General features: G+C 42.4%; 1 protein-coding gene across 1 annotated transcript in view; it reads left to right on the top strand.

Moving 5' to 3' along the window:
- Positions 1 to 13,598, top strand: part of SCUBE2 (signal peptide, CUB domain and EGF like domain containing 2) — a 40,609-nt gene extending 27,011 nt beyond the window's left edge. Inside the window, exons 17-22 of the mRNA XM_027737432.2 lie at positions 6,743 to 6,910; positions 9,470 to 9,631; positions 10,830 to 11,027; positions 11,607 to 11,759; positions 12,720 to 12,799; positions 13,387 to 13,598. Coding sequence (XP_027593233.2) covers positions 6,743 to 6,910; positions 9,470 to 9,631; positions 10,830 to 11,027; positions 11,607 to 11,759; positions 12,720 to 12,799; positions 13,387 to 13,539 — 914 coding nt within the window. The 3' untranslated portion in view covers positions 13,540 to 13,598. The remainder of the gene's footprint in view (positions 1 to 6,742; positions 6,911 to 9,469; positions 9,632 to 10,829; positions 11,028 to 11,606; positions 11,760 to 12,719; positions 12,800 to 13,386) is intronic.
- The last annotated feature ends 2,198 nt before the right edge of the window (positions 13,599 to 15,796 follow it).

Here is a 15,796-nt window from a genome sequence, read left to right as displayed (position 1 = left end):
CTGGGGAGAAGAGAATGGAGTAGGAACAGTGTGTAGAAGGGGAAGAAGCTTGCTCGGGGACGTGTGTGGAAGAGTCAGGGTGGGGTTTTTTATTTTGATCTGATTGTTTTGCAGAGCTGCTTGAGAACTTCAGGACAGGACTGAGGCCCTGCTTACCTAGATATGCTGATGGTTCTGGGGAGAAAGGGACTATACAGCAAGAGATACTAGGTCAGCAGATGGATTCAGTGCAGGTGGTGGATGTAGTCTCTAGACAGGCAGAAGACTTTGGCAAAGAGATTTTGCTCAGTCTGGCTGGAGGAGCAGGAAGCAGTGAGGGAACAAAGTAAGTCACAGGGACTTACAAGTCTTCTGTGATGCAGTTAATGAGTAAAATGCGGGTTTTAGTTCACCGTTTTCAAATACTTGGGAGTACGGCTAGGTTAGATAAGGTTTATTTATTTATTCAGACAGTCTAGTGCTGGTGTTCTTCCTGTGGTAGACTTATCCTGGCACAGCACTGTCTGAAACATTATTTATATTTGAGCAGTGTAAGAGGGAAATTCCAGCACCTGCTCTGACAGCTTTTGTGTAGGATAACTGGCCTGCAGTTGCAGCAGCAAACTAAACTTCATTTGGTTTCACGCTTCTGGAGAGGTAGTACTATTCCTGATTTTCTTGTCTTAATTCCCACTGTCTGTGGCAGGGCACAGCACAGAAGGAAAGCTTTAGAAATGCGCCAGGAGCAGATTAGATGTGATTTCCAAGGTATTTTATCACTCTTAATGTGCTGGATGGTTGTGCATGTGTGTCTGCTGTTCTTTAAACAGTTACTGATGGTAAAAGGGAATTCACTGCTGATTACAGGCATAGTGTATTTTATTTCAAGTTTGCTGTTCAATGTATGGTTCTGTTTGGGATTTCCTAGTGCTTTAGAGGGTCAAGTGTTGCATTTGTCTGCCTTATGTGCGAGTTCTGTGTCAATAAGTAATTGTATTCAGCATTGATTAATTAAAGTTGATTAATTCCATGAAGTCCTGTGCTTCCAAGGAGCAACCAGTGGTAGGTCTCTAATAATGGGTATCACAGGAAAAGCATATAGCAATATAGAACTTTCATCAACCTTCCCAGAGAACTGGATTCTCATAGGAGAAGTATGATCTTTCCACACTGAAGTAAATTTTCAGGTAAAGAAATGCATATTTGAATGACAGTGCTTCAAGACTGCATGTGAACTATCTGAGGATGCTGGAAACACTACATGCTTCCTTGAGATGAGATTTGTCTTGGGGAGAATGCAGTTTCACTCACTAGCCTGGCTACAAGTATCCATTCTCTAGTATGAGCTAGACTTTAGACAGACTTAACAGCCAAAGGACCAGCTGTTTAAATACTAACAATTCTTTATCAGAAACTGGTTTACCAAAACCCTCCATATTGGAAGATAATAAGTTCATATCTGTTGGGATCCTTTTGCCCTCAGGGACTTTCCACTGAGGAAGAAACAACAAGCAATTTAGCTGCTTTTCTGTTGCTTAAAACTCTGATCCTATGGAGTTGAAAGTACACCTTGCCTGTTCCATTTGATTTTTTTTTCGTGTTAGACACGCCAGTGCTTTGAGAGATGGAAAGAGGCAATGAGAATTACCATTTCCTGAAAATGCTGCATAAAAGGACATGTGAGCATGTCCTTGCTCCACAGTAGCTGCAAAGTGGGTTCTTCCAAAGAACTGTCACTTCAGAGAAGAGCAAGCATGGGCAGCACTGGCATAGGCACTGCTCTGATGTAAACCATGAGCAGCTTCATCTTGCATGGGAGGTGTCAATGCTTCTCCTTGCTCAGCATTCAGCAGTTTTGCCCCCTGCAAATAAAATATTAACTTATCATCCAAAGTGACATTTCGAAGTTTAGATGTGGTATGGTACTGGTATTGTAAAAGTATGAGAGGGAGATTTAAATAGAAAAGCAAAATGCTGCCTTCCTTTGCACTTATTATAATTAATAGTCATGTTACACAGCAGAGAACCGTGCTGCCTTTCTTTTTTTTTTTTTTTTTTTTTAGAATTTTTTGAAAATCCAACAAGAAAAAATGAACTATCAAATGGGGAGAAAGGATGCTATTTTTCTGCTAACCTGCCTGCTCTGACAGTTATAGATTTAAGGCATAAATCCTCAGGATGCATAACCCTCTCATGTGAACTAAATGTGTGAACTGCTAAAACACAATAACTTAAAGGATGCCGCTTCAGAATCAATTTGCATCCCTTTTTGGTGATTTTCCTTATAAAGTCAAGGCATCATTCTTAAGAAAATGGTGAATTGGTGGATCATGACCTCCTTTATGAGGTTCACCTTCTCAGCCTCTGAGATACTACAGCATTTGTCTATAGGAGCAAATGCTCAAAGGCTAATGTGTTGAAAAGAGGGGAAGAGCCTTTAAATGTCTTTGTAACTGTTAATCCTGGTTCCCTGTGGGCCCCTCTCTTCCCCCCCTCCTTTTCTTCTTGTTTTTGCATCAGAAAACCTTTCACTTTTTTTTTTCTTTAAAACAGCTGCGTGAGACTCTAGACCAGGTTTTTAATGGGTATTGAAGATAAACAAAGACAGTGGCTGCAGAAATGAAGTCTACTGGAGGCAATTGGTTATTTTGTTCATTTGGAGAAAAACAATCAGGTTTCTGAAAAAAGAGCAAAGCCAGCCAGTGGAATTGTGTTTTAATGTCATTATTTGCAAATCTTCAGATCTAGTTTTGACTGGGTATTTCCCATGTGTCGGGTGGGACCGTGCAGTTTTGTGAAATGAAGCTCATAAACTTCTTTTTTGTTTCATTTAAACAGATGTCAGTAAAGGTCAAACTTCTTAGAGGTGTTTCTTGTGGATTTTTTTTGTGGGGGGTTTTTTGTTTGTTTTGTTTTGTTTGTGGTTTTTGTTTTTTTTTAAGAGAAGGTTCATCCTAGCTTTATGCACAGTCCTATGGATTTCTGGGAGATTATTTCTGTGTTGAAATAATGGCCCTATAATTAATGTTACTATAATTGAATCTAACACTAAATCTATTTGTTATGCTAAATTGGGCCCTGGTGAATGCTGTGAGCTTCTAAACAGGCTTTCCACATGACCCCTGCTCTGTACTCCAGTGTTACTAGATGAGTGGCCTTTATTTGAAACATTTCTAGGTGGAACATGAGGAAGAACTTGGAGTATTTTACAGAGAATGTGTTTGTGGATCAAATTGTCTGGACACTTTTACCACTCTGAAAAGTTTGGCTTGATGTGGTCATGTGAAGAAACTGATATATTTGAGAGCCTGAGGCATTAAAACTTGGACATCACTTGGAGTAATTCTAATATTTGCATTGAATAATGAATATTTGTTAGACTGTAAATAGCTAAATCTGTATCTGGGTGTATTAACCTCTTTTCTCATATACACATAGGATCTATCAAAGCCTGAAGTGTTTGGTGTGTCTCAGAAGAAAGATATGCTGCTTCATAAGCCAGTCACCCCTAATGTAAAAGCAATTAGTGTTCCCCTCATCTGCTCTGTCTTGGAAGGCCCCTCCACACACTGGGGCTCTGATAGTGATAAGCAGTGATTTTGGGGCAGAGGGTGGCCAGCTGGGGTGGTGGTGTCCTGTGATCCCAAACCATGTAGGCACACAGAGCAAGCCTGTTGCTCATCCAGCTGGGGTCCTCTCTCAGCCTGTTTCTTCTCCAGCAAGATGCTGTTGCCCAAGCAGATATTCTTCATTTTAATCTGCAGTTCGTACTGAAAGAGCTGAGGAGATGTTACATGGCCTTTAAAGTTGGGGCAGCCTGTCCTGTGTCCTCCTACTTGATCCTTTTCTCTCTGCAAGCTAGTGCATGGCTGTAACCACCACACTGTACACAGCTTTTTCAGCTGGTTTTGAACACCCTATTACAGTGGTGGTGGTGGCTAGTTAGCCTTTTATTTTTTTTTAACACAGTTTTCTTTGTGTTGTTGACACCTTTTAGGAAAATCAAAAGAACATATTTGATTTGGTTGGTTCAGATCTAATTGAAAAGTTTTGTTTTGGCCCATACTGATTTTATACAGTTCCTGTGTTTCACTGTCTCAGCCCTGTGTTTCTTCTGTGGGGATTGTCACAGGCATAGCCCACCATCCTGCTGACCTGCCACTATGCATCCCTGGAACAGTTAGTGCAAGTGGGAAATGGGGCCTGAAGCACTTGGAATGTAGCTCCAGAACAGCTTAATTGATCTCAGATTAATGTCAGCCTTCTCTCAGTGCACAGAAACTGCTACATTGCAGTTGACCAGATCTAATACTTGTATGACCATAGTCTTTCTATCACCTTGCTCTTTCTCTAGCAATCCAGCAGCTGGCAACCTAATTTGGGTTTGAACCCACAGACACAAAATGTTAGTGTTAGATGTTAGATCTGATATTTTCCTTCTTGTTGTTAGTTGATGTATGTGAACGTACTATGATGGGGAATGAGAAAGTTGTGTGGTTTATGCCCCAGTAAAACTTAACAAGGATGAGGAAGGACAAATAACTTGTTACTCTTGCCCCAGTTCTCAGAATCCTGGAACCCAAAAATTAGCTGGAACTCACAGTGTGTCTCAGTGTGGAGGTAAGGCACAGAAACAGACCACTGGATGCTTCTGTCCCATCTTTCTCTTCCTCTCAGAGTTCAGTCATGCAGTGCATCTAAGGATGCCCCATTTGGAGGATCTCAGTGATGTCTGAGGAGATCTTCTTAAGTTTGCTTCCTCAATGCAAATTTTCAGAAAGTAGGCACTTTGCTAAATAATCCTGGAAGATTTAGATTAACTCAGTTTTGTTCCACGGGGAACTCTACAATTTTACATGTGGTGTCAAGGCAAGTAAGCTGCAGATAATAAAGTTGTCAAGAGAGATCTGATGGGATAAGTTCTCAAATGTAACATTTCCACATAAGTAGTGGGTTTGATTCCTGCCTGGGACAGGTTTTCTTTGAGTTCTGATAGCTGTCCTACTGTTATGCTGGACTTTGAGCAAGTTCAGGAAACCTGAAGTACAGTTCTAATGTTGAATTTGTATGGTCAATGTAAAGTAACATTCTGTTCAAAACACAGAACGGAGATACTCCCTTTCCCAAGTGTAAAAGAAAAACCCCAAACCACTCCAAACTTGACATGTGATTAAAATGAATGTAAAAGGACAGGCTAAGGGGAGATAGCAGAGAGCAGATAGTTTCTAGTGAGGCCACTCAGAGCATGGATTTCTCATAGACCTGTGGAGTTTTTTGAGGGAAGCAGATATGCACTGGTCTTTCCATTGCTCCAGGCTTTCTGAAGTCAGTAGCCACTTCTCAAAATCACCTTTACTAACCTTGATTGTCTTTCCTTGTCGTGGAATTGTAAATAGTGCTCTTTCCTTACCTTATTAGGAGTGCTGCAATGAAAGCCTTAATTCATTCATGTTTGTTGAAGTGCACAAAGTGTACAGAGATGAGTGTTCTGTAGGAATGTTTATAAAATGGAGAAAGGCTTGAAAAGTGTGGGAGCAAATGAATGTGTGTCCTTATGAGGGCAGAAGTGATGTGTGGTGGAAATAGTTAGAACTAAGAGCTAAGACTTCCTCAAAAGCTTTCATTGATAAGCTACAGAGCATTGCTTAACCTGCTGTACTTTATTTTTAAGCTAAAGAGGAACGCTGACTCTTCCACGCAGTGTATCAGCCATAAACAAAACTCTTCATCATTGATCATGACCGGTAGTTAATGCCCTGCTTGTTGTTAGTCATATATCCTGAAATGAAGCCAAGGCCAATTTAACTTCCTAACAAAACAGCTATTCACTGAGTGATTTATTGGAGCTATAAACTAAAACTAACAGTTTATTATCGTAACAGGTCTTAAAAGGACAGAATTTTTCAGCACAGCTGAACAACTGCAACAGTGTTTTGTGCCTTTCCAGAGCAGGGTAATTATTAAATACTGGCACTGAAAGCCAGTTCTTTTGTGAAAAGTTTGAAAACCAGAACTTTTCAAAGATACTTATAAATATTGCTGGGCTTGTTAGATAATATTGAGGTGTGTGTTTTAAGTAAAATCAGTCAGATTTAGCCTTCTCCATGTACCACACAGAACACAACAATCCAGTGCACAGATAATTATCTAAGATCGAGTATCAGAGGAATGGCAAGAATATTTCTACTTTAAAAGTCTTTGAGGCATGCATAATGTTTAGTTTAATGAATTTACCCCATTACTTGTGGTGCTCGAGGTTCACACCACAATCTAGTAATGCTAATGGTTATGAAGTATGAATATTCAATAACATTAAGATTAAAATACTTATAGAGATCTGGAAGTACATTTTTGGCCTCTTAGGTTCAGTACTAAATTATTTCACTTGAGAGGAGTCCAAGAGCTCTTTAGCTAGAAAGAGGGAATAGTCAGTATACAATTGCACTGTGCAGATGAGCAGAAAGCACTGGATGGGCCGAATGTCCAGTGTGGCCTTGCAACAAAGCATGAAATCCATTCCAGCTCACAGAAGAGCTCACTAGCACCAAAGGTTACCAGTGTCTGTTTCTGTCTGACGCTGTACATTGGATGTATTGAGTTCTGTTAACGCTGTTGCTTGTGTTCAGTTCTGAAACCCTGGTTCCCACTTCCCAAGGAAGGAGGAGAGCAGTTTCACCGTGAGGTTTCAGGTCCTGTGCAGGCTCAGTAACATGCCTTCATCTATAATGTACGAGTTGAAGCAAGTGTGTCCTTCCTCTTCTAGATCAGTGTTCCCCAGGTGAACATTCTCCTGATGGCTTCAAACCGTGTCTGCCGTGCCCCCTTGGGACATACCAGCCTGAAGCTGGGAGAGTATCCTGCTTTCCCTGCGGAGGAGGTCTGACAACAAGACATAGCAGTGCATCTTTGTTTCAGGACTGTGAGGCCAAAGGTAAGGTCGAGATTTATTTGATGAACTGTGTTACTCTGAGGCAAAAGTAACTGGCAATGCTTCAAGCAGGGCATTAAGAGAAGAGTCTTTCTCCTTTCAAGGATCAGTCCTTCCATCAGTCTCAGAGCTGGTTGGCCTGGCCTGGCTTCAAGGAAACTCAGTAAAGCCTCAGTTCTTTCTGTAACTGATTTTTACACAAGACCTTAGTAGGGGTTGGGAGATCTACCTAAGCTGATCAGTGAAGCTGTTGATCTGTGAAGAGTCATATAAAGGAACAAAAAGAAGAAAAAGTTTCGAGACTTTTTGGGTTTTAAGTGCAGCAGCAACACGAAAATGTAAAGGAGGCAATTTCAGTCGTGGTGGATAAGGAAGAAAATATTTTCTTCATGTTTATAATGGGAAACTGGCTTGTGTTCCTTGGGCTAAAACTAAAAAATGAGCATTCAGCTTAACCCTGTGGCACCTCAGACAGCCCTCTAAATTTGATCACAGTGGAGCTGACATGCGATCAGCTCCCAAAGTTTTATCACAGGACTGAAAATCAAATGGGGATCATATCTTTAAAAATGATGGAATTTTGTTAGCATCTTTAGTATCTAAAATTTAAAAGGCTGAAAGGCAGCTATAAAATTGTCTTTGAAAATGATGATAAATATATGTGTCTGTGGAGAGAGATGAAATGTTAATCAGTATAACGGTTTGCTCAATGTCCTAAAGAATGGGTAAAAGAAAATTGCTTATAAAAATCACCTGAGGAAAAAGTCTTATTAGAAAATCCACTGCTACAGAGTGAAAATAAGGTATGGAAATAAGGTCCTGATGCAAACATTTGGTAGTGGTTTGCATTAAGAGATCTGTCTAGTGTCAGTTAAGATATGTTTACTATTGAGAATTGCAACATATTATAAGAATTTTGCAGTATTGTTAAAGAATTAATGTTACTGGTAATAGTGTGATATCTAAGATTTCTTCAGTGAAGAATCACTAAATCCACTAACGGAGTTGTTTCATACTTAATTCTGAAAAATTGAAGTACTAAAAGAACACATTAAAAACTTTGGATCAAGATAAGAGGAAGTGATTTCAGTTTTATTTTAACATAAACAAAATCAAGCCTATAAATGAGGTTCAGTTTTCAAATTGGAGTGGAGATTAAAGGAATTTTTTCTATTAACTGGAATGAAGAGCTCAGGGATTTGCATGTGGAAGAGGCCACATGAGACACAGAATCACAGATGCAAGAACTATTTGGAACTTGTATCTGAAGCATTTGGATTGGGGCAGCACGTAGGGAAGGATTCCAGGCTGAGCTAGCTTGTAAAGCTCAACAAGACTAGAATTATTTAGGAGTAAGCAGAGCTTAAAAAGAATAGAAAAAAGGGAGTGTGCAGCACAGAAAACTACATTTGATAGTAGATAGTAAATTATTTTGATGTTGAGCTGAGAGAGATAAACTTGCCAAATGAGGTAAAAGGAATAGGAAAATTTTTTTTTTTGAACCCCATGAGAAAAAAGAAGAAAGGTAGTGAAGGAATTAAGAGCAAAGATAACATATGGCTGATGCTCCTGACTGCTTTAAGTTTCAATACAGTTGATGATGGGCATAGGTGCAGAATAGCTAGGCAAAATCAAATCAAAATCTGCAAATTAGAGATGTAAACAAAGGTGTTTAGAGTCCTGTATTCTCAGATTTCAGTAAGAGGAGGAAATCTTCCTGTCTGCATGCAGGGAACTAGGAAAAAATTTGCAAGTCTGCTAGAAAGTATTTCCCCCCTACGTCTGTCTATCTCTCATCTAAAACTTCCATAAAATCTGTTGTGTTTATGGAAGAGCTGGTGTGTTGGAATGGGGCCTCGCTTTGGTGATGCAGGAGGTGCTCTCAGCAAGCCCTGTGAGGGGTACAGCTCATGTGTCTTGCTAACATGATGACTTTGTGATGTGATGAAATGAAGCAGCAGCAGAGCTGGTGGAAGTGACTGTACCCTGAGTCATGGTCTGTTATTGAAGGACAAGGTGTGATCATAAGAGAAGGTGACAATATACCAATTTAGTCACTAATATTGATACAACGTGCCCCTTGTAGAGGACCAGCATCTCTCACCTCTGCTTGGGCTGAGCTGCTCTCAGGGCTGTCCAAGATGCAGCAGCAGTGCCCATGCTGCCTGGCATGAGCAGGCAGGGAAGAAAGGTTTAGTTAGTATTTTCTACTGATAGTCTGTCTTCCAAGTCAAATGCCTGTGGCTAAACCATTTGGTAACACGCTATTCTACTTGGTGTCCTTCTTACAAAATCATGGTGGTTATATTCACTCCCCCATGTCTTTTATTGCTGCTTTCACACAGAACTACTCTATTGTGTTGCATTTGGGAATTCTAAACTTGCACAAAATGAGCTGATAAACTGAAATTTGTTCAATTACCTCTGCTTTGTTACCCTCATTGTTTATGAATATGGCATTTCAGTTGCTGAAATTGTACTAGGTCATATATAAATCTATAAAGTCATATTTTATGCTACTGCCACTCTTTTAACCGTGATGCATATTTAATTACTGTCCAGTTCAGTGTTCACCTGGCCATTTTTATAATACCACAACTCATCGGTGTATTCGCTGCGCAGTTGGGACATACCAGCCTGAGTTTGGACAAAATTACTGCATTGCATGCCCTGGAAACACCACTACTGATTTTGATGGGTCAACAAACATAACACAGTGCAAAAGTAAGTATAGGAAGATGGTTTTGATGATCTCTTACCATTAATGTTCAGAGTGGCCCTAAGGGCAGAACTTAGCGTTGCTCTAGGGAGCTTGGAGAGAAGGCAGAGGTGTTGCTCCTCTTTTGCTACCTGCCTGCATTTCACCCTACATGACTTACTGAGGTCTATGAGAGACCATTTCCGCAGACTGATTCCATCATTCTTGTATGGTAAGTGATGCTTGTGTCTTGCCTGCTGGTGCTGGATTGCTTAGGATCTCGCTATTAAATCTTTTCTCCCCTCATATAACAGAGTTTGTGTTCTTGGTACCCTGATTTTTTTCCCCCTCCTATTAAAAGGAATAAGGAGCGGGCTCACAAAACTTAACAGCTCTAGTAACCATTTCTTCTTAATAACAGCCTTTGAAAAAGGCAACTACAAATAGAACCACTGTTCTAGATTTATGGTAGCTGTAGTGTGGGAAGCTGAGGGTAAATTAAAGAGGGAAAATAGAGGGCAGAGAGGTGACTGCTCAGAACCACCTCTGGAGACACTTATATACACACAGACATATGCACACATACCTACACAGAAATGTTTTTCTGGAGACTGCATGTCTCTCACTTATAGAATCTGTTCCCTGTCCATGTCACAGCCACACATCACTCTTACAGGGCTGTAGTGCCCAAACCCTTGTTGCTGCACAGAGTTGGGGAGCACTGGCAAAGCAATCTGCAGTGGGGTTTACCCTCTGTTACTGCCAGCAATGCTGATCTGTGCAGAGAAAGGGCCTGCTGTACTCCCTCTTCTGTGCTGCTGCAGATATGGTGACTGAACAGAGCATGTCAGGCTCCAGTTTGACCTCAGCTGGTACTTGTATAAAAGTTCTGCCCGGTACAAGCAAGTGGAGCATCCTTGTTTTACCACTGCTGTACCCTCTTACAACTGCCTTGCCTTGCTGCTTGGCTATGGCTTTGTCCATAGCACCTGCTGTATTAACAGGGACTAATCTGTGTTTTTATATCTCAACATTGATTAAAACAGTCAGGCAGAAGCAGGCAGCAGTGTGAAGAGAAGCTGGCAAAGACAACTGTACCTGCTCCAGCTGCAAACAGAAAAGTGTGCCTGTCTGTCACCCGTGTACTGTTCCTGACAGTGACTGCAGAGGAGCTGTGGGATGCTCTCACTTTTCCTTGTCTTGCATACCATGTTGCTTTTTCAGACAGGCAGTGTGGAGGTGAGCTGGGAGATTACACTGGATATATTGAATCACCAAACTATCCTGGGGACTATCCTGCAAACACTGAGTGCACTTGGAACATTAACCCACCGCCAAAGCGCCGTATTCTGATTGTGGTTCCAGAAATATTTCTACCAATAGAAGATGAGTGTGGAGATTACCTGGTGATGAGAAAGAGTTGTAAGTCTGAAATATCTACAACACAGGCAACATTGTTTTCTCACATGCATTTCTGTTTACATAAACTAAATGTAACCTGGCTGGCCTCTTCTTAACGGTTGAAATTTCTTTAAATGGCAAATTGAGAAGTCCTGTTTGATAATGCTGCTCCATAGGTTTGGGTGAAACAAGGGTGCAAGGCTATGATGTGTCAGTGAACTCTGAGAAGTTGTTAAGAATGGGTAGATGGTTCAAGCTAACTAACCATGTACTATGCTGAGCCTAGTTCTAGACTAGATTAGGAAAGAGGAGATGCTTGCTAATCCCCTGAAGGTGCCTGATGTGTGAATAAACAGCTTCAGTTTCTAGTGTAGTCATGCCCTTCAAACAGTAGGCTGTTTCTTTTAGGAAAAGGGAAAATATTCCTTGACCAAGAAGTCACTCATTGATGGCCTGCCATCCACTGATGGCCTGCCACATTTTGAGGACTTTTCTTACCACCAGCAAGCATTTTTGTCATGGTAGTGTAACCTATTTTCTAATTGTTTGCTAGTGTGAAGCACTGTCAGATAACTGCCTATTGTGTGTTTCCTTTGAAAGCTTCTTCCAACTCAGTGACCACGTACGAGACCTGTCAAACCTACGAACGCCCTATAGCTTTCACTTCTAGGTCTAAGAAATTGTGGATCCAGTTCAAGTCAAATGAAGGGAACAGTGCCAAAGGATTCCAAGTTCCTTATGTAACGTATGATGGTAAGTGGGTGTGAGCAGCTGAGCCTACGTGGACCAGAGCAGCTGCAGCAGTGCAGAACTCCACTCCCCAAGCAGCAGGGTAGCCCAGTGCTCTCAGCAGTGTCACTGTGAGTTGCTCCCAGTAGCTGTTTTCATTTAAAGCTAGTTAAAGAAATTCTGCATTGCACTGTAGTCTTAAGTGCCACTGTATTTCCAGCCTTCCATAGACCTAAAGAAAGATCTGGGGTTTTGGGCTCTGGCCTGCAAATTGCAGAGCTCAGAACTAGAATCTAAGTTTTATGCACTTTTGTGCCTTCCCAGTTCTGGGTTGCTTCAGGTGGCGATAGTGCCCCCAGTTAGGAAGTAGGCAGAGCCCAAGTGCCTCTGGTTTATCGTGTTGCTGGTACCGTTTGTGATCAGATAGCAAAATACCTATATTGAAAAAAAGCTTGAGGGGAAAGATTTTCACCTTGTCTTTGCCAGAATCATCAGAAGTGAAACTTCAGCATAAGTGAAGTGATATTGTATGTTCTGTTCACATTGGATTAATGATGGAGGAGTCATCTTTGCTGCAGTCTGCAGAGTTTCATCAACAGTGGATACTTAATTTTCCAGGGGAAAGCTTCCCCTACCTCCTTTTTTTATCCCTTTTCCTGTGGAAAAAAGTCAATAGCAGGTTGTGGGTTTTTACAGATGCGTTTCTGCAGTGCAGTTGGTGGTTACAGTGTGCACTACATTCTTAAGTGCTTTATGATTTCTTTTGCTTATGACAGATTGATGCTGGGCAGCTCAGCATGGTACACTGTTCTCATTGTAAACAGTATTTGTAGTTTCTTTACAGAAAAGCATTTGGAATAATTTCTGACTGCTAATATGAGGGCCAAGTACTACTGGTTCTTCTGGGGGCAGAGGAACCAAGGGAAGTATTGAGTATGTAAGTGAAGTGAACCTGCAAATTACTCTCTTGTGCATTCCCCATAGAGGATTACCAAGAACTAATAGAAGACATTGTTCGGGATGGAAGACTTTATGCATCTGAAAATCATCAAGAAATACTTAAGGTACATTCCTTCCACTAAGCATATTGGTTTTGATTGAAAATGATGTTATTTGGTGAGAGTGAGTTTGCTTCCTGCTCTGATCAGGTCTGTTCCTTGGTGCATTAGATTTGTATGCTCCAGGGAAATGGGGTCAATCAGCAGATCCTGATTGTGCAGAGCAATGGATATGAGACCCTTTGCCCAGGGGGATTAAAGGTGGATCAGACCTACTAGGGAAATCTGTGGCAATGATAGCCCTTTCAGTAGACTGTGCTGGAAGGAAGTGGTGGAGCAGACTGAGGAACATGGCATTTAATTTCTTGGGGAAGCACTTGGTGCTGGTAAGGCAAAGTGGTGGAGCAGACATGAATGGAACCATGGCAATTCTTGGAAGTATGAGGAGGGAAGAAATCCTGGTGCTGCTAATGTGAAACTCCACTGATGTCACTGGGGCCTGAATGTCAGCCTTGCTCCACTAGTTTCCAAGCCTTAGTACTTGAAAAGTAAAATGCCCATAATCTTTTATGAGTTAAACAGTCATTAAACTTTGGTAATACTGACCTTAACTCCTCTCTGGAATCACTGTAATACTGCTTTCCTTTTTCTAGGACAAGAAGCTGATAAAAGCATTGTTTGACGTGTTGGCACATCCACAGAACTACTTCAAGTACACGGCCCAAGAGTCAAGAGAGATGTTCCCAAGATCCTTCATTCGGCTGCTGCGCTCAAAAGTTTCCAGATTTTTGAGGCCTTACAAATAGTTGGCACTGTACTTAAAAGCTAAACCAGCCCTGGGCATGCACAGAGGGGCTGTGGTAGGTGGGGGTGCTTTCTTGACACTCCAGGGAAGCCAGGGCAGAGTTTGGCTTTCTGGCATATGCAATTCCTTTCTAATCCCTAATGGGCCTCACAGAGGCCATAATTGCCCATAATTTCTGTAACTGAATGGCACCAAGCAGAAGTTTGTAGAGCTCTGCCCTGTTGCTTCATCAGTGACTCTAAAAGCTAATGAGGACAGACAAGTGTGGTTTGGGATGAACCCTTGGCTGCCATTAATGCATTTTACCTCAACAAAGCTGAGTCATCCTTTGGTCTTGCTGAAAGTGAGAACAGGATTGATGTCTCTCTTAACTTTTGCTACGCAGGAAATTCAGAGCCAACCAGTGAGTCCAAGAATTGCACAAGGTGTAATTTTTATTTGAACTATGTGTTGTATGAAGCATATGGAGGAATAAGCAAAGGGTTGAATATTAGCTTGAATGTTTGGGGTCTGGCTCACACTGTGTCCATGCTAATGACCTGTTTGTTTAAATGGAGTGATACCAGAATAAACCAAGGGCACCACAGCATCGGAAAACAGGCCCTGACCCACTGAACACTTCCATTTTGGGCTGTCTGCAACTGTTAAAACAGATCAGGTTTTTTGCTAAATCCCAGTGCTGTCCCTGTGCATAGGTCTGGGACAGCACAAGGCATCTTCTAAGTAGTGTAAACCTCTGTTCTCTGAGCACCTGCAGTTGAACACAGAAGCCTGATTTTAAATGCAAGCTTTATATAGATTGTGCTTTTGTACATCACTGTTTAAACCTGGATAAGGTATGAGCCTCAATCCTCATATTCCTCATTTTATCTGAGCACCTTGCAATGGCCATGTTTAGCAGAGAAGGGCTGCTTTCCCTGTCTGGCTAGAGAGAAGGAGAGATACAATGACTCAGCCAGACTGTGGCCGCAGGAGTCGTCTATGGCAAAATGCTGTTCAAGATTCCTGAGCTCTGTGTCCTTTTCCTCAGGCTCTGTTTCCTGTGTGAGAGAAGGCTATTCTGAGAGGGCCTGTTAGGAGAACTGTATTGATCAAAATGTTGTCTCAGTGCTTTTCTGTCCACACTTACATGTCCTCTGGCTGTGCAATCCATTCCCTCAGAATAATGTACCTTGGGGGCCTTCTGCTTTGAAGGAAGCTGGCTGCAGTCCCACACATTTGCAAGTGGACTTATGACTTCTGTCTTTTGGTCACTGGCCGTGCCAAGGGGTGCAGTGGACACCAAGCTCCCTCTCTGTGCCGCCTTAGGAAAGGTACCGGCACTTCACAATGTAGCCAGGACAAATGCTCCCTTTCCTAGGGTGTGGAGTCAGATCTCCTGGGTTTCGTTGCATTGGTATGTGGTATTTAACTGTTGTATGTGAATAATACCACGTCCACAGTGTGACAGAGGGAACCCTCATCAAGAGCCGGGGTCTGAATCTCTTCCCTGCACTGCTGGGAGCAAATGGGTATTCCCAAATGCAGCCTGGCTGATCTGCCGTGCCATGGCAGCCCTGCTCTGCAGCGTGAGGCAATGCAGCCTGTGTGTGGTAAGGACATGTCTTGGCCATGGTGTGATGGGAAGGGGCCGTGGCTTTGGCCACAGCTGGGGAGCAGTCTCTCAGGATGGCACACTGTCTTCCTCTTGCTGCTGCTGGGGAGGAATTGCCGTGGTCTGGGCAGAGGAGGAAAATGATTTGTCCTGCTACCAAGAGAGGGAGAGCTGTGTCCTAACTGGCTGCAGCTGCTGCTGGTGGATGTCGTGGCAAGGTGTGGATGTCCATTCCAGAAACAGGGCTGCCAGGCCTGCAGCAAAAGAAGGAAATGGGCTTGGGCAGGGGGAGAATCAGTCCTGAACAGCGTCCTACTGCCTCTGGGGGGAGGGAGGACAGGGGTTTTCTGGAAGAAGGTATGAGGCAGTGTGATTGGTGAGAGGAGTGGCTGAGGAATGCCAAAACAGGCAGAAGGGTGGTGAGAAGACTTTGCTGCATCTGTGAGGAAGTGTACTGTCATGGGGGGATCCCAGGAAAGTATTTCAAGAGTTTCCCTCTGGCTGCACAGCCCTTACCCCACTGCTGTTGGAGGCTTCCCACACCAGATGCAGTGTGTCAGTGAGTCCCAGTGACCCACCAGCCATCTCTGTGTGGCAGTGGAGCACTCTGAGATGCTGCAGTTCTGCTCTGGTAGTGGGGCACTGGGAGTGACCATGGTGTGCC

The sequence above is a fragment of the Pipra filicauda genome, unplaced genomic scaffold, assembly GCF_003945595.2.
Source record: "Pipra filicauda isolate LSUMZ 115617 unplaced genomic scaffold, ASM394559v2 scaffold26_size5592650_pilon, whole genome shotgun sequence".
In the NCBI taxonomy this organism is placed as follows: domain Eukaryota; kingdom Metazoa; phylum Chordata; class Aves; order Passeriformes; family Pipridae; genus Pipra; species Pipra filicauda.
This window is presented reverse-complemented; position numbering and strand designations above follow the sequence as displayed.